The sequence below is a fragment of the Argentina silus genome (genome assembly GCF_951799395.1).
Source record: "Argentina silus genome assembly, chromosome: 16".
NCBI lineage: Eukaryota > Metazoa > Chordata > Actinopteri > Argentiniformes > Argentinidae > Argentina > Argentina silus.
Genome location: NC_139670.1, coordinates 18,504,813 through 18,527,664, shown reverse-complemented (window position 1 = coordinate 18,527,664; position 22,852 = coordinate 18,504,813). Strand labels below are relative to the sequence as shown.

At 43.0% G+C, this 22,852-nt stretch overlaps 1 protein-coding gene across 1 annotated transcript in view; it reads left to right on the top strand.

Annotated features, from left to right (window-relative positions):
- ryr2a (ryanodine receptor 2a (cardiac)) overlaps nucleotides 1-21,307 on the top strand; it is a gene marked incomplete at its 5' end in the record, with an annotated part of 175,412 nt that extends 154,105 nt beyond the window's left edge. The window contains 22 exons of the mRNA XM_083688230.1: nucleotides 2,057-2,137; nucleotides 2,828-2,916; nucleotides 3,035-3,163; nucleotides 3,269-3,373; nucleotides 3,629-3,710; nucleotides 3,882-4,684; nucleotides 4,987-5,493; nucleotides 5,885-5,952; nucleotides 6,286-6,439; nucleotides 6,840-6,926; nucleotides 7,296-7,529; nucleotides 12,577-12,707; nucleotides 13,008-13,050; nucleotides 13,548-13,681; nucleotides 14,217-14,277; nucleotides 14,697-14,843; nucleotides 15,788-15,922; nucleotides 17,700-17,856; nucleotides 18,269-18,333; nucleotides 19,664-19,764; nucleotides 20,488-20,539; nucleotides 20,962-21,307. Of these exons, the coding sequence (XP_083544356.1) occupies nucleotides 2,057-2,137; nucleotides 2,828-2,916; nucleotides 3,035-3,163; nucleotides 3,269-3,373; nucleotides 3,629-3,710; nucleotides 3,882-4,684; nucleotides 4,987-5,493; nucleotides 5,885-5,952; nucleotides 6,286-6,439; nucleotides 6,840-6,926; nucleotides 7,296-7,529; nucleotides 12,577-12,707; nucleotides 13,008-13,050; nucleotides 13,548-13,681; nucleotides 14,217-14,277; nucleotides 14,697-14,843; nucleotides 15,788-15,922; nucleotides 17,700-17,856; nucleotides 18,269-18,333; nucleotides 19,664-19,764; nucleotides 20,488-20,539; nucleotides 20,962-21,057 (3,461 nt within the window). The 3' untranslated portion in view covers nucleotides 21,058-21,307. The remainder of the gene's footprint in view (nucleotides 1-2,056; nucleotides 2,138-2,827; nucleotides 2,917-3,034; nucleotides 3,164-3,268; nucleotides 3,374-3,628; nucleotides 3,711-3,881; nucleotides 4,685-4,986; nucleotides 5,494-5,884; nucleotides 5,953-6,285; nucleotides 6,440-6,839; nucleotides 6,927-7,295; nucleotides 7,530-12,576; nucleotides 12,708-13,007; nucleotides 13,051-13,547; nucleotides 13,682-14,216; nucleotides 14,278-14,696; nucleotides 14,844-15,787; nucleotides 15,923-17,699; nucleotides 17,857-18,268; nucleotides 18,334-19,663; nucleotides 19,765-20,487; nucleotides 20,540-20,961) is intronic.
- Between the last annotated feature and the right edge of the window lie 1,545 nt (nucleotides 21,308-22,852).

Below are 22,852 nucleotides of genomic sequence, written 5' to 3'. Positions count from 1 at the left end.
CCCCTCCTCAGTCATCACTCATGAGCGTGGTAATTATGACTTCTGCCGTTTTCCTGTGGTTTAGCCAGCTTTGTGTCAGTTCTGTCCAGGTCCTGAGCGCAACCCAACCTCCCCTTACTGTCCCTGCTGCTCCGCCTTAACTGTACCGTAGCACAACACAGACTGTCCTGTGGTGTCACCTGACCTAAAGTGGGGTCACAGCTCTCATCCTTCAGGGCCATCCTGCTGATTTTCATGCTGGCCTTTTATCTAGTAGTGACAGATTTTTACCTGATCAAACCAAGGGGTGAGTTTTCCGAAAGCTTTGCATCACAAAGACCATCTGAAGTCCATTGTGAGCTATGGAGGACCATTAATCTTAAGTGCTACGAAGCTTTTGGGGAACTCATGCCAGGTGTGTGGTTGAAATGAAAGCCAGCAGGACTTCTGGACTCAAGGGCCCGAGTTGTGCACCCTGAATACAACTGCCATAGAGCTGTAGCCAACCCAACTGTTTCTGCCTCCTTCTCAGGATTTGCACAGTTTCTGGCACAGTAGATGTAAGAGCAGTGAGCTGTTGTTGAAGTGGTGGTCCCCCTAAGTCTTTTTGCTCCAGTTGGCTGGATGTGTTTTATCGATGGAGAACGTGTGGTGTATTACTCCTATCTCTGTAGTCTCTCTCTCTCTATCTGTGGTGCATTTTGGACTGGTGGCTTTATGGCTGCGCTGATCTGTGCAAGTGGAGGGTTGCTCAGTACCTTGTGTCTCCCCCTCCAGTGGTCCAGCCGTTGACTTGTGTTCTGTGATGTAGTCAATGTCGTATCTTCTGTTGTTTTGGTCCCTATGTGTCCGTACTTTGGTTCTTTTTATGTGGAACAGTTTATTTGATTAACTTTTCCCCCTCTATGATTTGTGTTCTCAACGATTGTATTTTCCATTCATATTTTTGTTTGTTGTTATTCACACTTCAGAATCTCTTTGAAAAGTTTGAATTAGTTCATGATACACCAGAAGAAGCTATATGTTAATATGTTCCAATGCAGTATATTACTTGCTTGTGGCATAGTATGCTGTTTTTGAAATCTATTTTTTTTGTTACTGTTATGATTAAGAAAATAATTACGTTAATAATAACGTTTCTGAAATATTCAGAGGAAAACAGAAGGAAACATAGCCTTCTTTGTATGAATTACTACTCTGTCAATAAGACTTCTGATCTGGTTTATCATTGTGTAAGAAATATGCCTGAAAGTGCACAAACCTTTGGGAGTAGTATCACTAAAATGTACCGTAGTTGTATTCTGTTTTCTTGCATTCTATTACTCTAGTGACATTGTAGAAATAGCACTTGTAGCTATTGTGCAGCTATAGAACATGGTCGAGTAGATATCCCCTCTTCCATGGCACTTAAAACGTGTGTGTGGGCTCTGTAGTGTAGCCTGATACTAAAGCCTACTTCTCAAGCTCTTCTACTTCTACTTGAAGCACTTTCAAGCCTGTTTTAGACCAAAGAATTTCACTTCCCCACATGAATTCAGTCAAGCTATCTTCATGTCGTCAGAGTTTAGCATTTGCCCTGAACATCACAGATCACCCTCTCAGTCCACTCTGTTACCACCATGTCAACTGTCTTCTCATTAACCATCTGTCCACATGGTTAAAGGCAGCATTTTATCACGGTCAATGGAGTCCTGATTGCTCTAACGAGTCCTTCCACCTTGTGCTTGTATCAGGCTTTTTACTAGCAAAAAAGATTTCTTAAAAACATTTCACTCTTGGAATTCATGCAGATATTGTTGCATGACTGTACATTTACATGGTATCACAGAAAGGGGGCTTGACTTCAAGGCCCAAGTATAAAATGCTGCTGGTCAGACCACCTCACTTCAGCCCACTCCCATGTTTCTCACCCGTGGAGACATTCCAGACTGTGTGAATCATCAGGAGGTGTATCAGGGTCACCTCAGACTGAGCAATGTTGAGGCCTCAAACCAGCCCTGTCTGTTGCTAATGTTCTCTGCTGTCCTCCTGTCTGTCCGTCCGTCCATCCAACTGTCCATCTCCTCACGCGGCTCAGGGGAGAAGGTGATGCAGGACGATGAGTTCACCTGCGACCTGTTCCGGTTCCTGCAGCTCCTGTGTGAAGGCCACAACTCAGGTGTTTGTTACTGCAACGTAACCCATCATTACTACTCTAGTAGATCATTATTACTCTACTAGATAATTACTACTCTAGTAGATCATTACTACTCTACTAGATCATTATCTAGTAGATCATTATTACTCTAGTAGATCATTATCTAGTAGATCATTACTACTCTAGTAGATCATTATTACTCTAGTAGATCATTATCTCGTAGATCATTATTACTCTAGTAGAGCATTACTACTCTAGTAGATCATTAGTACTCTAGTAGATCATTATTACTCTCGTAGATTATTATTACACTAGTAGATCATTATTACTCTAGTAGATCATTATTACTCTAGTAGATCATTACTACTCTAGTAGATCATTACTATAGTAGATCATTATTACTCTAGTAGATCATTATTACTCTACTAGATAATTACTACTCTAGTAGGTCATTATTACTCTAGTAGATCATTAAAGGAGATCATTATTACTCTAGTAGATCATTACTACTCTAGTAGATCATTGCATTAACATATTGTTACACAGTGATTTAGCAATTGCTTTGTGATAGTCATGGAATGGTCCTTTTGTCCAAGAAGTTGGTACTTCACAGGTATAAGAGAAACTAAAGTGTCACCCCACACTCAATATGCTGTCACTCAGTTGTTAATTTCTCGGAATTCTGAAAATGTTCCACTTTGCTCTTTAAAGATTTCCAGAATTACCTGAGAACACAGACTGGGAACAACACTACAGTGAATATCATAATCTCCACTGTTGACTACCTGCTCAGAGTTCAAGTGAGTTTTTGTCACAATACAGTGTAGGCTTCTTTAAGTTAACATTACATCTCTCAAGCTCATATTGGTATGTAGCCATTGTTACACCTTGCATATGATATATGTCCTTTTCCTACAGGAATCAATCAGTGACTTCTATTGGTACTACTCTGGAAAGGATGTCATTGATGAACAAGGACAGCGCAATTTCTCCAAGGCAATCAATGTAGCTAAACAGGTCTTCAATACTCTCACTGAGTATATCCAGGTAAAGTGTTGCATCAGGTGTTATTTTCATTATCCCTTGGTACATTTGAAACATATTTGCAAGGTTGTACATAGAATTATGTACAATGATAATGTTCTTGTCTAGGGCCCATGCACTGGCAACCAACAGAGTCTGGCCCACAGTCGCCTGTGGGATGCTGTAGTAGGCTTCCTGCATGTCTTTGCTCATATGCAGATGAAGCTGTCACAGGTGAGCAGTATTTGCAATACTAAAATCCAAGATGGTGCCATGGATGGCTGCTGCAGTAATAACTGCTTTTCAACTCTACTTTATTTTGATGTTATTAAGCATTTTGTTGCATTGAATACCCTTTATCCTGTGAAAAATAGTAATGACAAATAAACTTTGAATTTCTGAAGTATAATCTGTCTTTCCTTCAGTATTCATGTCATGCTTTGAGCAATTTCAAGCTTCTTATAACTGGATGACGTTGTTTTCCTTCAGGACTCAAGCCAGATTGAGTTACTAAAGGAGTTGATGGATCTGCAGAAGGACATGGTTGTGATGTTGTTGTCCATGTTAGAAGGTACAGTAGGTGTGGTCCATATTCATATGGGTTAAAAGGGCATAAGTCTCTAGAGCTGAAGATGAGATAAAGCCATATTGTTTCATATAACTGTGGGGATTCACTTCAACATCTGGAGCGTGGAAGCCAATATGCCCACATATGCCATAATGCCTCCTGATCTCTCTCCAGGGAACGTCGTGAACGGCACCATCGGGAAACAGATGGTGGACATGCTGGTGGAGTCCTCCAACAACGTGGAGATGATCCTCAAGTTCTTCGACATGTTCCTTAAGCTCAAGGACCTAACCTCTTCTGACGCTTTCAAGGAGTACGACCCAGATGGCAAGGGGGTCATCTCCAAACGGGACTTCCACAAGGCCATGGAGAGCCACAAGCACTACACCCAGTCCGAAACAGAGTATCTGCTCTCCTGCGCCGAACCTGATGAAAACGAGCTGCTGGACTACGTAGAGTTTGTGGAACGCTTCCACGAGCCAGCCAAAGACATTGGCTTCAACGTGGCAGTGCTGCTGACTAACTTGTCGGAGCACATGCCCCATGATACACGTCTGCAGACCTTCTTGGAGCTGGCAGAGAGCGTGCTCAACTACTTCCAGCCCTACCTGGGCCGCATCGAAATCATGGGCAGCGCCAAGCGCATCGAGCGTGTGTACTTCGAGATCAGCGAGTCCAGCCGCACGCAGTGGGAGAAGCCACAGGTCAAGGAGTCCAAGCGGCAGTTCATCTTCGACGTGGTCAACGAGGGCGGTGAGAAGGAGAAGATGGAGCTGTTTGTCAACTTCTGCGAAGACACCATCTTTGAGATGCAACTGGCAGCGCAGATGTCGGACGCCGGCGAGCGTTCGGCCATCAAGGAGGAGAGCGAGCGAGAGAAGCCCGAGGAGGAGACCCCTGAGATGGGCTTCTTCTCCGTGACCACGGTGCGGACGGCGCTCCTGGCACTGCGCTACAATGTGATGCTGCTCATGAAGGTGTGTGTTTTTATATGTTTTCTCTTTTACTCCCTGAAAGTTAGCATTTTCAGATGGGAATTGGCTGGCCTACCACTTTTGTTTACAACGCGAAGAGCATGGTTTTGTGACTTTCGAAAAGTTATTAGAGACAGTTTTGCTATATGACTGGCCTAAAATCATGACTTCAGAGGTAAAATCATAGTAGGGTTTGAGGTTATAGCAGCACACACAATCTCCACTGCTTGTTGTTCACACATCTGCGGAGCAGCAAGGTAGATGCACACATACATTTTCTGTTTTCCTTTGCCTTTTCTATCAAGGTGCTGTCCACCAAGAGCCTGAAGAAGCAGGTGAAGAGGATGAAGAAGATGACATTGAAAGACATGATCACGACCCTCATCTCTTTTTACTGGAGTATCGTGGTGGGCCTGCTCCACTTCGCCTTCAGTGTGTCCCGAGGCTTTTTCCGCATCATCTACAACACCTTCCTGGGGGCCAGCCTAGTGGAGGGGGCCAAGACCATGAAGGTGGCCGACCTCCTGGCCAACATGCCTGACCCCACCCAGGATGAGGTCCGTGGGGAGGGCGAGGAGGGTATGGAGAAGAGGCTGGCGGACAAAGCCTCCGCCGAGGAGGAACTGGCCGACTTGGCCGTGGCCACAGACGGGACCGAACTCCTCTCTGACATTTTTGGCTTGGATCTGAGGAGGGAGGGAGGACAGTATAAGATAACGCCTCATAACCCCAACGCCAGCCTTACGGGACTGCTTAACTCGCCCATCCCTCCAGCTCCATCCCCCTCCCCTGAGCTCAGAAGACGCCATCAGGTAATATCAGGGAATATAACAGCCGTGTCAGTTGGTGCCATGTTGTGATTGCTGTTGTGCTTTTAAGAGCTTGTCCTAAAACATGGCCCACGCATCTCGGGCTACAGTGTGAGGCCATTAGTTTGAAACAAGCTCTCTCTCTCTCTTCTCTTTCTCTCGCTCTCTCTCTCTCTCTTTTTCTCTCTCTTTTTCTCTTCCTTCCTGGGCCATTGCTTTCACAGCAGGATAAGACATCAGTATCTCAGAGTGTCTGCATGCCTTGACTGTTGATGATGAATGATGATGATGATGTCCACATTTCCATGATTTAGTGTTGTGCTCCATGCTGACAAAGTTGGCCCGCCCTTAGCTGTTGGCTGTGATTTGATGTGTAACTTTTCTGCTGTTTTAGTCCAAGGGTTCCTCAGAGGAAGAGAAGGAGGGGCGCGAGGAGGGCAAATCTGAGCCAGAGAAAGCAGAGTATGTGGAAATGATCAATTACCATACCACTGAAATGAATATATACTGGGATTTGTTTGTAATGAAGCACAATACTGTTACAAGAATGACATGATAAAGAACTTAAGAACCATTAAATGAATTGAACAGTCTGTAAGGTTTTCAGAAACCTTTCAGTATTTTCAGAAACAAAATATAAAATATATATATAGCCTTGATTGTTGGAAAAATATGAATTGAAGATACTGAGATAATGAGATTAGTATAATTGTTTTACCTTATTATAACCCCCCAAAAAGAACATATCACTTCATTGTTCACTCCATTGTTGTATGATACTGTATGTGTTAACAGAGGAGAAGACGGTGAGAAGCAGGAGAAATCCAAGGAAGAGAAGCAGCAGTCCAAACCGAAAGTCAGGCAGCACCACACGGCCAGGTCTGACGAGCCTGACATGCAGGAGTCTGCCTTCTGGAAAAAGATCATCGCTTATCAGAGGAAGCTGCTCGTAAGTGTCTTGCAATCAGCTACTGAGGCACACCAATCAATAAGAACATGATTGGCTTAATTGTATCCTTACACACACACACACACACACACACACACACACACACACACACACACACACACACACACACACACATACATACAGGTGGATTAGTAGACACTTTACTGACACACGCGCCACTGACACACACACAGACACGCATGTACACTTGCACGGATGCACACACGCGCACACAAAACACACACACACACACATTAACATACTGTACTCACTGTACACACTCACTTCATATACACTGTTTCTCTCACATACACATACATACATACATATCATATTTAGCTAATTTAAATATTGTATTTGTCCTCCACAAACATCTGAGTATCTCTTGACTCTTTCACAGAACTATTTTGCTCGGAATTTCTACAACATGAGAATGCTGGCTTTGTTTGTTGCCTTCGCAATCAACTTCATCCTCCTCTTCTACAAGGTAATCCTGCCTGTTTGGCCTTTTCTGCCCTGTGTTTTAGCTTCATGTTGACATGCAGAACGCTACTGAAGTGTTGAACTCAACTTTAACCTAGCCATCTTGTGAAGAATGGGCTCCCATTGAGTCTGGTTCTTCTCAAGATGTCTTCCTGTCTTGGGAGGTTTGGTACTCTGCCACTGATTGTTCTTTAGACAGGCACAGGCTACAGTGAGGCACTTTCTGACATATTTGTAAAAATACCTCATTGAATAAGATGCAATTATTATTCGTGGCATTTATGATTGATGGATTGATTGGTCAGTTGGTTGTTTGGTTGGCCAGTGGGATTGATTGATTGATTGATTGATTGATTGCTGCCACACCTCCCAGGTCTCTACCTCCTCGGCAGTGGTAGAGGAGAAGGAGGTGGTGTACAGAAGCAGCGAACCAGATCCCAGTGTCCAGTGGGACCCCAACCACATGGATAGCGAATCCCAGCCGCCGGTGACGGTCCACTTTGTTCTGGAGGAGAGCAGCGGCTACATGGAGCCCACCCTCCGCATCCTGGCCATCCTCCACACTGTCATATCCTTCTTCTGCATCATCGGCTACTACTGCCTCAAGGTAGGCCAGAGAGGTCGATCACACATATGTACAGTAGAGTGGAATGTTGAGATTAAATAGTGATCTCCTTCTTCTGCATCATCAGCTGCTACTGCCTCAAGGTACACCAGAGAGGTCGATAACAGATACTTAGAGTGGAATGTTGAGATTGAATAGTGATCTCCTTCTTCTGCTTTATCAACTGCTACTGCCTCAAGCTAGGCCAAAAAGGTCGATGACAGATACTTTAGCCTCGGCATGGTTCTATCGGACACAGTCCATACAAAGTTTCTACATGTTCACCGCGAATTTAGCAGAGCATACTTTGTGCGTTTGATTCTGTCTCTATACCACTATAATACAGCAGACAGCAATATGAGTTCACAGGACATCACAGAATCACAGGACAAGACATACTAAATACACTCACCAAACACTTTATTAGGAACACTATACTAATACTGGGTAGGGCCTCCCTTTGCTCTCAAAACAGCCTCAAATCTTCATGGCATTGATTCCACAAGATGTTGGAAACATTCCTTTGAGATTTTGGTCCATGATGACATGATTGCATCACACAATTCCTGCAGATTTTTCAGTTGCACTTTCAAGCTGTGAATCTTCCGTTCTACCACATCCCAAAGGTGTTCTATTGGATTCAGATCCGGTGACTGGGAACACTGAAGAACACTGAACTCATTGTCATGTTCATGAAACCAGTTTGACTTTTGCTTTGTGACATGGTGCATTATCATGCTAAGGGTAAATTGTGGCCATGAAGGGATGCACATGGTCAGCAACAATACTCAAATAGGCTGTGGCATTCAAACGATGATTGATTGGTATTAACGGGCCCAAAGTGTGCCAAAAAAAAACCACACCATTACAGAGAAGGTGTTTCTAATGAAGTGCCCGGTGAGTGTATATTGTGCAGCCGATTCGCATCAGAAGTGATCACAGGGGAAGAAAATGTGTTTTTGGAGAAGGAGAAGGATTAAATGATTTACTAAACGCTTTTAAAAATGAAGTATATAAACCTTTTAAATTGAGTTTAAAACCTCCTTGACTTGATGTGTTATTTTGCCTGCTCTCACAGTAGGGCACGGCTGATGTGTTGTTTGTGGAGGAGCAGCTGCCACAAAACCCTCCCACCACCTGTCACAGATGGTAGTGGGCTGGAGTTCGGCTGCGGTGACTTTGCATCACAACATTTCAGCTGCGAAGGACACCATAAACGAACAGCTCCAGGAAACAAACTAGCAGTTACTTTTGTTCACAATTACAGCATTTTTAACACAGTGAACTTTTTTTCTGCAAGAACTATGCACAAAGCTTTGCAGTGGAATGCTGAGATTGGAATGCTGAGATTAAATTGTCATCTTCTTCTGCATCATTGCCTACTATTCAATCAATCAATCAAATGTATTTGTATAGCACTTTTTACAAAGACAATTGTCTCTGTGCTTTACAACAAGAACAATACAAACAATATCAACAATACAAAGAGTATAAACATTAAGTACAATACAAACAAACAATGAACCATATTGCCTCAAGATAGCCTCTGACAGATACAGTGCATTCAGAAAGTATTCAGACCCCTTCACTTTTTCCACACTTTGTTTTCTAACAGCCTTATTCTAAAATGCATTAAATTAAATGTTTTCCTTCATCAATCTACACACAATACCCCATAAGGACAAAGCCAAAACAGGTTTTTAGAAAGGTATTCAGACCCTTTACTCACTACTTTGTTGAAGCACCTTTGGCAGCGATTACAGCCTTGAGTCTACTTGGGTATGATGCTACAAGCTTGGCACACCTGTATTTGGGGAGTTTCTCCCATTCTTCTCTGCAGATCCTCTCAAGCTCTGTCAGGTTGGATGGGGAGCGTCGGTGCACAGCTATTTTCAGGTCTCTCCAGAGATGTTCAAGTCCGGGCTCTGGCTGGGGCACTCAAAGACATTCAGAGACTTGTCCCTAAGCCACTCGATGCGTTGTCTTGGTTGTGTGCTTAGGGTCGTTGTCCTATTGGAAGGTGAACCTTCGCCTCAGTCTGAGGTCCAGATCTCTCTGTACTTTGCTCCGTTCATCTTTCCCTCGATCCTGACTAGTCTCCCAGTCCCTGCCACTGAAAAACATCCCCACAGCATGATGCTGCCACCACCATGCTTGGGATGGTATTGGCTAGGTGATGAGTGGTGCCTGGTTTCCTCCAGACGTGACGCTTAGCACTCAGGCCAAAGAGTTCAATCTTGGTTTCATCAGACCAGAAAATCTTGTTTCTCATGGTCTGAGATGTCCTTTAGGTGCCTTTTGGCAAACTCCAAGTGGGCTGTCATGCTTTTTACTGAGAAGTGGCTTCCTTCCACTCTACCATAAAGGCCTGAATGGTGGAGTGCTGCAGAGATGGTTGTCCTTCTGGAAGGTTCTTCCATCTCCACAGAGGAACTCTGGAGCTCTGTCAGAGTGACATTGGGTCCTTGGTTACCTCCCTGACAATGACCCTTCTCCCCCTATTGCTCAGTTTGGCCGGGCGGGCAGCTCTAGGAAGAGTCTTGGTGGTTCTAAACTTCTTCCATGTAAGAATGATGGAGGCTACTGTGTTCTTGGGGACCTTCAATACTGCAGAAATGTTTTTGTACCCTTCCCCAGATCTGTGCCTCGACACAATCCTGTCTCGGAGGTCTACAGACAATTCCTTCGACCTCATGGCCAGGTTTTTGCTCTGACAGTGTCAACAGTGGGAACTTATATAGACAGGTGTGTGCCGTTCCAAATCATGTCCAATCAATTGAATTCACCACAGGTGGACTCCAATCAAGTCGTAGAAACATCTCAAGGATGATCAATGGAAACAGGATGCACCTGAGCTCAATTTCGTGTGTCATAGCAAAGGGTCTGAATACTTATGTAAATGTGATGTTTCAGTTTCTTTAAAACATCTCTAAAAACCTGTTTTGGCTTTGTCATTATGGGGTATTGTGTGTAGATTGATGAGGAATAAAATTGAATCTATTTTTTAATAAGGCTGTAACAAAATGTGGAAAAAGTAAAGATGTCTGAATGCTTTTAGAATGCACTGTATTTAGAGTGTAGTTGAGGTTAGGTGTACTGTCATTTAGTCAACATGCAGCGTTAATTACAGGGTTCTACTTCAAATATCACCTTCTCAAACCAATGTGATGGTTTTTCCTTGTGCACTGAATCAATCATTTTCAGGCCGAGAACAGATTTATTTTATTCAATCATAATTTATCCAGGTTAGCATCAATGTTGCTTGTTGACATGAAAGAGAGATTTGTCAGTGACTGAGATGTTCTGAGATTCCTAACAGGGTTTTCCGTCCTCAGCATGCAACTGCATTGCTGCAAGACCCAACATTTTCTGAATCTGTAACTGAATTTCATAAGATAAATTAAGATATTACTTAATTAATCCCAGAGGTAACATTTTATTGCACCAGCCAAATACATACAACACCAATAAGTACACAATAAAAACACATGAAAGTGAAGAATTGGAAATAAAAACACTGAAGAATAGAGAATGGGTTAATAATAAAAACACAAATTTATTCCGCAGTACAACTTCAGACGGTTATGAACATGGTAAAGCAAGTGGTCACATGGCCAACTAATACAACTTAACATTACGTTATATCTGACTCCAAAACTTATTTTATGGTTGTAACAAGGTCCGTTAGTACACAGAGGCAGACGCAGTATAGGGATTAGGGATTGCTCCCGTTTATTCATAAAGTCTCTCGTAAAACCCTTAGTCTGCTTTCCAGCCTCGTCAAAAGGTTCGTTCGTTCGTTCGTTCGTTCTTTCTCTCTCTCTCTCTCCTCTCGCCGTTCCCAGCTCACCTACTGAAATGGCAGAAGCACACACATCTTAAGCACTCGCCAACGAGACTTCATTTGCAACAGGTGTGCAACGAAGCCTCGCCGACACAACCCCGGCCACGGTCCTGTAGCTCCCTCTACAGGCCGAACGCTGCATGTCCCCCCACAATGGTTAATAATGATTGACAATGATTTGCTCATCCCTGTGTGACAGACACTCAATCATATTGGATCCTAGATTCCATTAAGAAAACCCAAAATACTATTTTACCATGCCCTTAAGTTAAGATGAATCGCAAGGAGTTTACACTCAAGCCAATACCTGAAGCCGATGACTCTACTTGTCGTTAACGATGCATGTGAACATTAGACATTAAATGGGAGTAGCGCACAACATCACATTACTGCTCAGAGGAAGAATGAGAATAGAGTATCAACAAATTAACCAATTTAACAGTCTCAAAGCAACATATGACTGTAAGTTTAACCATACGTTTAAAGCTGTGTGTGTCAAGGACAACACAGGAGACTGGTGCCCATAGGCCTAACCCAAGTAACTCACATAATGAATGGTCTCTATCTTCCTTAAATATCCTCCAAACAATAGAACATAGGTGGGAGAGGCCAGTTGGCCTGTACTATATACATTACAATAGCAAAGCATTGATGACAGTCGAGGTGCGTTTTTTTCCAGACATCTACCAGGCATGCTCATTCAACTGGAAATAGGTGTTCCGGGCTGAGAGAGGGGGGCATTCATAATGTTCATAATGGAAGATCAGACGATCACTCTTTGTTTCAGCCACATTTAAATCACATAGCTGGCATTACCAAATTCCATTTAAATCAAATAGCTGGCACCACCAAATCCGTCTACAAAAGGACACACAGACACTAAAAAGCAGCACATCATCAATTAATACAAACAATTAAGTGTTCATGTTAAAAAGCCTCATAAGCCACAACACTGGCTTAAAATGGAGCATTTTTGGGCAGACATCAAAAGATCTGAGCATCCTTTAAAAATAGCCTTTGCTGAGCCTTTTTAAAAACCATGGAGGTGTTCTCTTTCCACTGCAGTTTGTCATCCATCACCACCCCCAGGTATGAGTAGGAATGCACCCTTTCAACAGTGACCCCATTGATGACAACAGGTGATGTGGTTCCTCTCTTCCTCCTGAAGTCTGTCACCAAATGTCCTGTCCTCCCTGTTCCCACCAGGTCCCATTGGTGATCTTCAAGCGGGAGAAGGAGGTGGCCAGGAAACTGGAGTTTGACGGCCTCTACATTACCGAGCAGCCATCTGAGGACGACATCAAAGGCCAGTGGGACCGGCTGGTGATCAACACTGGGTGAGTCAGTCCACAGTTACCATCAGCTTAGTTCATTAACACAGTAATTACTCTCTAATGAAGGTCACAGAGGCTACAGGCTGGTGTAATTGTCCTCCAAATGTCAAACTAAACGATTGTTATATAGTTATGGTGAGTTGACTCTGGTTTCATCACCCCAATGATGCTAGGTCAGATAGCAGACTTTCACTCTATGAATATTAACGGTGTGGACATTTTTGATTTGTGAACATCAGAATAAAGCCTGCCAAAACTAGGTGGATTATGTTTTACTGATGCAAATGTGTTTGTGATTTTCAGATCGTTTCCGAACAACTACTGGGATAAGTTTGTGAAAAGGAAGGTATGTATCCAGTTGTACAGTTTGTTTACCAGAGAATCACTGTTATTCTAACCTTGATTTATAGCATTGTACACCTACAGTACACTACCAGCTTTACACTGTACAGCATTTATTACATTTATTAGCAATCCGCCATGTGTCTCTCTGATTGCACACATATGGGAGTAATGAGTTTTGATTAAGTTGTAATTGATAATCTGGGACCAATTTCACACAATTTACATGGAATGCAGTTAACAGAGCACTTTTTCAACAGCCATATATAGTAGATCATTGCCAGCTACAGTAATATAGTCTTTCCTTAGTTTAAGGAACCAAAAATATGATTTCAAGGGTAAAATAAAACGCTGATTGTGCATTAGGGTTTGGTTTAGTGTTTCATCCATTGTATGTACAGTAACAATCATCTAGAATGGTGTGGTGATAGTTTGGTTTTATTCAGCGTGTGTACAGGGAGCAGTCTGAAGTTGGTCGCGTACCTCTCTCTCTCTCCGCAGGTGATGGACAAGTACGGGGAGTTCTACGGTCACGACCGCATCAGCGAGCTGCTGGGCATGGACAAGGCAGCGCTGGACTTCAGCGACGCCCATGAGAAGAGGAAGCCCAAGAGAGACAGCTCGTTAGCGGCCGTGTGAGTCTGTCTGGAGACCTGGGCAGGAAGTGGGAGCGGAGAGACCAAGGAGGGAGAGAGGGGGTGGGGGGGTGGGGGGGTCTGTCTATGTCAGTGCCTGTAGGACCCACTAGCAGCCCACTCATTAAATTCAGCTTATTAAGGCTCAACGTTTCACTCGCTAAATCTATTCTTATAAGAAAGTGAGAGTTGTTTTGAAAGAGAAAAACTACTGTGGTTCTAATGTGTTTGAAGTGTTTCTGTCTGATGGTAGTAATAACCAATTACAGTATGGGAAAGGGAGGCACAGGCCATGACACATGTTTTCGTCATCCAGGTCTGCCATGAGCGTTTTATGAAAGTGGTGATTTATCACATTTGAAAGCATCAACCTGTTCAGTTACTTCCGAGATTAGCCGCTAGTTAAGAGTGACTTGAATTACTCAAGAGAAACGGTTGTGACATGTAAAATGGTAAAGCTACAAGACCATGTTCGACCATGTTAAAAAAAGCCAAACATGTTTATGAATTGTTCTTTGCCTCTACACACTTGCAGGTTGAACTCCATTGATGTGAAGTATCAGATCTGGAAACTTGGAGTTGTCTTCACAGACAATGTAAATACAGACATTTATCCTCATTTTATGCTTCAGACGTTCTGACTGAGATATTTGTGTAGTACCTACAGTATGTTCTGTATGTATTATAAGCTCCTACCATTACTTATAACTCAACTTCAATTTAATCTATTGCAGATAACAGGATTACATGCTCAGAACTCCAATATTATTAATATTATCATTGTGTGCAAAAAATATTTAATATTGTTTTAGTTTCACGCTGAAGTTATTGTCATGTTATCATGAATTCACACATTCATTATTGCTGTGCAAGAAGAGTCGTGTCATCTGTAATTGATTGAATAGGGCCTCACTATCCTCTATGTGTGTGTGTGTGTGTGTGTGTGTGTGTGCGTGCGTGCGTGTGTGTGTGCCTGCGTGCGTGCGTGTGTGCCTGCGTGCGTGCCTGCGTGCAGTCCTTCCTCTACCTGGCCTGGTACATGACTATGTCCATCCTGGGCCACTACAACAACTTCTTCTTCGCTGCTCACCTCCTGGACATTGCCATGGGCTTCAAGACCCTGAGGACCATCCTGTCCTCTGTCACGCACAATGGAAAGCAGGTACAGCAACACACGCGCACACACACTGTGGTGGAAGTCTAGGATTTACCACTCTGTACTTTAGCTCTTCGGAGGTAAGAATAAAGAAACAAGTCCTGAGTAGCCACAATATCTGAGTCCGGTATTTATTGCTTGCAAATAAGAGACAAGAGCGTAACAGCAGCCCAGCGTAGAACCGGGGGTCCGTTCAGCACAAGTCTAAAGAGACAATAATAAGGTTTGTCTTTTATACAGTTTAAACATAATGCCAGGCGCCTACAAGGCTATCGGCTGATGGGCTTGTGCTTATGTGAGAAAGGGCGGGAGAGAATGAACAATGGGGAGACTCTCTTCCTGATCAATCAGCGCTTTCGTACTAATTAATCGCCGTTCAACATTTCACACCTATCGGCAGGATGCGCCTGTCCCATTATTGCTCTCTCCCACCACTCCCTCAGAGATCACCGCTGTTCATATGGTAAATCATACAGTGCTTCTCAGAACAATGGCCATAGAACCTTATAGGTGTGGCAAGAGAAAATGTAATCACAGTAGTTACACAAGTGGTATCAGTCACATGAAAGTGTATAACCTGAAAATAGTTCTATGAATGTATTTTCCATAACAACACACACACACACACACACACACACACACACACACACACACACACACACACACACACACACACACACACACAGGCATGCATGCTGTACACACACACACACACACACACACACACACACACTACACCTCCCAGTACACAGAGAACAATGCTTTATTCTCACAGGGTGAGGTTTTGTTTTATCTTATAATTGAAATATGTTGAATGGCTGACGTTATGGCATGCTGTATAGAAGTCGTGTTTCACTGTGTAGGGATATCTAGGTTTTATCTCCGGTCTCCTGATGGATGTGAGTCTGAGCTGGGCAGCGCTCTGACCTGCCTCTCTCCTCCTTCCCCAGCTGGTTCTCACCGTAGGACTGTTGGCTGTGGTGGTCTACCTGTACACCGTGGTGGCATTCAACTTCTTCCGCAAGTTCTACAACAAGAGCGAAGACGGAGAGTCCCCGGATATGAAGTGTGACGACATGCTCACTGTGAGTACTGTCGGCCCGCATTCCAAACCAATCACACTCATAAAGGGTGAATGCAAGACATTTGATGATGACGACGAGTATCGTCGGCTTCCACCAACGAGTATCGTCGGCCTCCACTTTCAACAAATCATATCTTACAAGACTTACAGAGATGCTTGAGAACTCGTGAGTCAATGTGAACGTTGTTTCATCTGACAGAGCTTTTGCCACACCTGGCCATCAGTTCCAGAGTATTCTGTGTGTTAAAAGTACTTCTACCTCTGTCAACGTGATTATGGTGCAGATGAAGGCAGCGTGTGATGAATGCACTTCATTAGCACCCGTCGTTAATGAACCCGAGTTTGCTCTGACGCACTGGCTAATTACCCAGGATTCCCTGACACGGGGAGTCGTCACAATTAGCCCCTTTTGATTGCCTTTGCCTAGTGGTAATTACCACAGGCTTTAATTGAGACCAAATACGGGTCTTGATAAACGGGAGCCTCAATTAACCTCTATTGTTGCCTATTGTCACAAGCCGAGCCAATGAGTAGCTTCACTAATGTGATTAGCATGGGGAGTGAATAGACAGCTACAGTATGCCCATTACAGAATATATTACAGATTAGATAACCACAGTCACTAGGGTACAATCAGGGTGCTAAAGCAATTTTTCGCATCCTTTTAATTGATGTTAATGGCTATTGGATATATTGACAGTTTATCTGTTTTGAATGGACAGTCAGGGTGCTCAATAAACAAGTTCCACTATTCCTTTAATTGATATATACATTGTAACTGAATACATTGACAGTTTATACTTCTGAATACATTGACTAGTTTGTTGTAGTGTTAATTATCTTTGATAACAGTATTATTGATTGCCAAGAGTTTAAACTTCTAGAAGGGAAAAGGTCTCAGAAGGCCATCGGCACTCTATGTACAGTACAATAGGCTGTCAATGTCAGACTTCTAAGCATTTTCTCACTGGATCTGAGAGAGTGGAGTGAAGCAGAACCAATGGATCTGAGACATTTTTTGATGCTGCCGGGCTCTTTGTCAAAGGAAGGCTATATAAGGGGGGCCCGATGTCTTGTCTGTCTGGTGCTGCCTTTTCTTAGCTATGGAGTGAGAGAGGACAACCACCATCATGCCCCCCCCCTCCCCTCTACCCCGTGCTCTAATCCTCCCAGAGCCAGCCATCCATGGCATTCTATCTCCCACTGCCTTTTCCCTATTAAGGACACTCTGGGTCTGAAAGGCCACCAACCTTTTCCCCTACCAGAAGAAGGTGATGGAGGCTTAGCGTCAGGGTGGGGAGTGGGGTGGGGTCAGGAGGGGGTCGGGCGCGGCTGGGGAGGGGGGTGGGGAGGGGGGTCAGCGCAGGGTGGGGAGGGGGCTGGGCGCAGGTTGGGAGTGGGATGGGGAGGGGGGTCGAGTGCGGGGTGGGGTGGGGAGGGAGTCGGGTGTGTGGTGGGGAGGGGGGTCGGGCGTGGAGTGGGGTGGGGAGGGGGGTCGGGCACAGGGTGGGAAGTGGGGTGTGGAGGGGGTCGGGTGTTAATCACAATGATCAGCACCATACTCTTTATACAGCAGCTCCAAAAGAGCCTCCGCTGTACATTTGCCACTCTATTCTGTTAGATTCAAATCCCTAATGAGATCTGCCGCATGCAACTGCAAATTTCACACAAATGTCTTATACATATATGAATGTGTAACTTACAGAAAAGTCAGACTTACAGAGGTTTAAAAGAAGATAAAAGTGAGATATTCTCTCTCTCTCTCTCTCTCTCCCCAGTGTTACATGTTCCACATGTACGTAGGCGTGCGAGCGGGAGGGGGCATCGGTGACCAGATCGAGGATCCAGCGGGTGACGAGTACGAGATCTACCGGATCATCTTCGACATCACCTTCTTCTTCTTCGTCATCGTCATCCTGCTAGCCATCATTCAGGGTGAGAATGACTGTTGGGTTGATGACGTCAGAAGAGAAGGGGATGTTTGGATGAATCATATAGCCTTAGGCTGTAGTAAGACTTCCACTGGGTCTCTACTCTATGCGCTTGACATTCCCCCCTCCTCAGGGCATAATTAAAACTTTGAAACTTTGAAAGAATATAAACTAATTAATTAACTAACTAATTAATTAATTAACTAATTGTAAATAAATATGCTTTCTTATGAATGTTTAATGTTGATGCTTAATGTTGATCTTTTATCAACATTTATCTTGCTTAAAAAGGAATTCTTATTTATTAACTTATAATTATATATACTTTTTCATTTACTTAGGTTTATTATATTGAAGTGGTACTGAATACTTCATGTAGCTATTTGGACTGTGACATGAAAACGTGTCTCTTTCAGGTCTGATCATTGATGCCTTTGGTGAACTGAGAGACCAGCAGGAGCAGGTGAAGGAGGACATGGAGGTGAGCACTGGGGCAGCAACCTCGAAGTCCAGGACAAGACACAGTTAGCCTGTTAGCCTGTTAGCTAGCCGTAAGGTAGTATCTTCTCACAACGGCCATGTGAGTCTGACGAGCGAGACTACACTCACTGAACAATTTATTAGGAACACCTGTACACCTTCTCATGGTGGAGGTGGTGTAATGGTGTGGGGAATGTTTTCTTGCCACTCTTTGGGCCCGTTAATACCAATCAATCATTGCTTGAATGCCACAGCCTATTTGAGTATTGTTGCTGTCCATTGTTGCTGACCCTTCATGGCCACAATTTACCCATCTTCTAATGGCTACTTCCAGCATGATAATGCACCATGTCACAAAGTAAAAGTCATCTCAAACTGGTTTCATGAACATGACAATGAGTTCAATGTTCTTCAGTGGCCTTCCCAGTCACCAGATCTGAATCCAATAGAACGCCTTCGGGATGTGGGAGAATGTGAGATTCACAGCTTGAAAGTGCACCTGAAAAATCTGCAGGAATTGTGTGATGCAATCATGTCATCATGGACCAGAATCTCAAAGGAATGTTTCCAACATCTTGTGGAATCAATGCCACGAAGAATTGAGGCTGTTATGAGAGCAAAGAGAGGCCCTACCCAGTATTAGTATAGTGTTCCTAATAAAGTGTTCAGTGAGTGTATCCTTGAGGACTAATCAGCATCCTGGATTGTGGGTGTAGACGATGCAAACCGTGTGACGATAGTTATAGATGATTAATTGATTGCATCATCAGCTCAAGGCCTACTCACAACTCAGTTCTAATTTCAAATCTACTGAGTGAACTACTTATATAGTCAACTAATACACAATATACAGTAATACAGTCAATAAATGTAGGCAACATTTTGATTTGATGATCTGGTTGGACAGAAGACTCTCAGTTAGATTTATCAAAAGGACGTTGAATATCGTGGTCAACTAGGTGGGTATTCTTTTCAAAAGATGAGTTCACTTCCACTATTTCCTGGCGGTTCCATCATTTTAAAAGGGACGGTCTGCACAATTGAATGATGATAATTACATCCTATGCTTTGAGTTGAAGCTCAATCAGACAATGTCATGTTCTATTAGCCCTCAACATAATCCAAGTTTGGAGGAGAACCCTCATTGAAATATTGAAATTCAACAAACTGTATCTCAGTTCAATAATATCCTATTGAATAAATTAGAGTCCGTTGCCAGAGATTCAAATGAGATTCATGTCAATGTCGTTCCCCTGACTGACTGACAGGGAGAGAGATGAGCAGGAGTCGAGGCTGGCTAACAGCATCAGATACTTGTCTTTCTCCTGCAGACCAAATGCTTCATCTGTGGAATCGGAAACGACTACTTTGACACGGTGCCTCATGGCTTTGAAACCCACACCCTGCAGGAGCACAACCTGGCCAACTATCTGTGAGTAGAGCCGTCCTAAAGGGCCACTTCACCATGTTCAATCTCATATTCATTATCTTCAGCACCATACCAATGTCTAGATATGTGAAACAGTCGAAAAGGTAAGAAAGAAAGGTCCTAAGCAATTGACCCCCTATGATGTCAACAGTCAGTGTTCATCATCCAGAGGGTTTTAGTCTTTAATTCTACTGTAGCTTAGTGGTGTCCAATCCTATCTGCAAAAGGGCCGGTGTAGGTCCAGGCTTTCGTTCCAATAAAATAGTTACAAACAAGATTCAATTTATCATAATCTTCAACCAAGACTTTGATTCAATGATTCGTATAATTGTTTGGTTAGAACGAAAGCTTGGACCCACACACTGAGCCTTGGCAAATAAGACTGGACCATTTTAGCATCTGTGATGTTTATCCACAAGTTATTCAAACTGTACAATACAAAACTATATTTCATAATTCTGCTCCATTGGCATTGCAGTTTAACACGCTGCTGTGGCACAGAATGATTTTAAATTCAGATAGATACGGGCACCAGGTACCAGTCACCCCAACAAGGAAATCATTTAAAGTCTAACAAATCATAAATTCACTCCACTTCCACCTGTCCTTCCCTTTACCCGTTGAATTCAAGAGTGTCTTGAGTTCTGCATTCCAATTGAATTTCCTGTCAGCTGTCTGAGTGAAGCGGTACTGATTCAACAATGCCTTTTTCTGTTGCCATTTCAGATTTTTTGTGATGTATCTCATTAACAAAGATGAAACAGAGCACACTGGTCAGGTAAGCACCTCATTCGCACAACCGTCACTCAGGCAGAGATGCGCCGTCTCTCTGGGGATCTAAGCGAACGTACAATGCCTGAGGGGAGTGAGACCAGGTCTTTTGTTGAGTCATCCACATAAGGCTTTATCTCTCTCCAAACACAAGCATTTGGTTTCATGTGTGAGAGAATATTTTGACCTCAGGGGAATGAGGGGAGACAAAACAAATAATTTAATTGGAAAAATAAAACACAGCCAAAAAAAGACCATTAGGGAGGATTTGCAAAGAGTTAAGTTACCATACACGCAAACAGATTATTGTAGTCGTGATCATGACTTGGTGTCCCATTGACTAATTACTCTGAGAGAATTGCTGTTAGACTAGAGACTGTGACATTTCTTGCACTGATGTAACTGCCAATTTTGGTCTTCTCTGTCTAGGAGTCGTACGTTTGGAAGATGTACCAGGAGCGTTGCTGGGAGTTCTTCCCGGCCGGAGACTGCTTCCGTAAACAATACGAAGACCAGCTAAACTGATCCCAGAGGACAGACTCTTTCTTACTGCTCAGATACGAGAGGTCGCCATGGTCGCCTCAGGCCCACTTTGTTTGGAATGCTTTACAGACTTTGTACATATATGATACACTGTATAATGTGTCCTTTGTGCATTTGGAGCACAAAAGGCTGTGTTTGGATGACTCAGTGCTTCATCTATACATTTGCTTTAATAATTCACATTGACAAGCAAAAAAAAAGAATGAAAGAAAGAAAGCAGGGGAGGGGAGAAGGAAACGGAAGAAAAAAGGAAGGAGGAAAAAACATCCCATTGATTTGGAAAAACAACTTTTATTGGATAGTCATGGGCAATGTTTCCTCTGAGAACAAGATTTGAAAAAGGCAATTATGTTGCTCATCCTACTGTACTGTATGTATCCTGTATGTGAGGTGGTAAAGGGCAGACCCGATAGCGGGACGGAGGGGACAGATGAGGAAACAGTGCCTTACCAAGCCGGGGGTTGAGCTATGCAAGCTGGAGAAAAGGTGAATGTTTGGTTGGTCGCACATGGTTAATGTAGACTTGGCTAATATTTATGACATAATGGGTGTCTTTGTGTGTGTGTGTGTGTGTGTGTGTGTGTGTGTGTGTGTGTGTGTGTGTGTGTGTGTGTGTGTGTGTGTATGTCTGTGTGTGTGTGTGTGTGTGTGTGTGTGTGTGTGTGAGTGAGAGACAGTGTGGACAAGTGAGTGTATTGGAAATAGATATGGAGGAAGGATGATAGAGAGAGCGAGACAAATGTATAAAAATGTAGAGAAAGAGAGAGAGGGAGAGAGAAAGAGAATATGTGCCCCTCAGGACCATGTTGGGTATTCATATCAAGCTCAGACACCTCTCACCAGTTCTTTAGCTGTTTTGATTTTTTTTTTTTTTGGTAATGCTCTTATGCAATACAGCAACAGAGTTACTCTTTATATACAAGTTCTACAACAAAAAATCTATCTCAGAAAAAAATGTTTAATTGCATGTTTATTATGCAAGTTTAATGAAAAGTTTAAGAATAAAGACACAAGATGATCTATGTCACACAAAAATGTTTTATAGGTTTAAGATATTTTAAGGTATCTATAGTATTCAAGTGTTGTGGGCTTCATTGTAAATGATTACAAACTCTGTCATCAGCCAAGAATGCATACTGCTAAAAGATTTGGTCATCGGCTTCTCTGACATCACCACCTGTGTTTTAAATACTATAAGGTAAAGATTTCTCTCTGATTTTATTTTGATTGAAGCTGAAGCAATACCCATTCAGGGATCTCATCATGGACTATCATTGTACGCGTGACAACGTAAAAGCCTGCTCCGTTTTTTGTTTCCGATCAAGATGAAAATATTTGCAAATAAAGTTAAGGAATTAAACAAAAGAGGCTTTGGCGTAATAAGTACCACTTGCTCTAAATGGGAGAGGGGTACAGTATGTACAGTAAAGTATGCTCTGAGATAGTATTTCTGTAATAGTTTTGGATAATGGGTTCAAATTGCACTCATTTATCAAACCATCGCCTATTTTCATTCCCATGTCATTTACTACAAGCAAGCTTTCTTACTTGTAATAAGGAATAGATAATGTGAAATCATTGCAATAACACTGAACAGGCCGCAGCCTACTAAGACAATAAGTGGTATTTTACTCATGTGAAGAATTTTGATTACCAAGCTCAAGATACCATGACAAATCATCTTTCACCAAGCAATGTGCTGTGTAGTACATAACTGAATACATAATTGTGTGGGAACTGTAAAGGGGGACTCAAAGATTAACAAATGATTTGCATG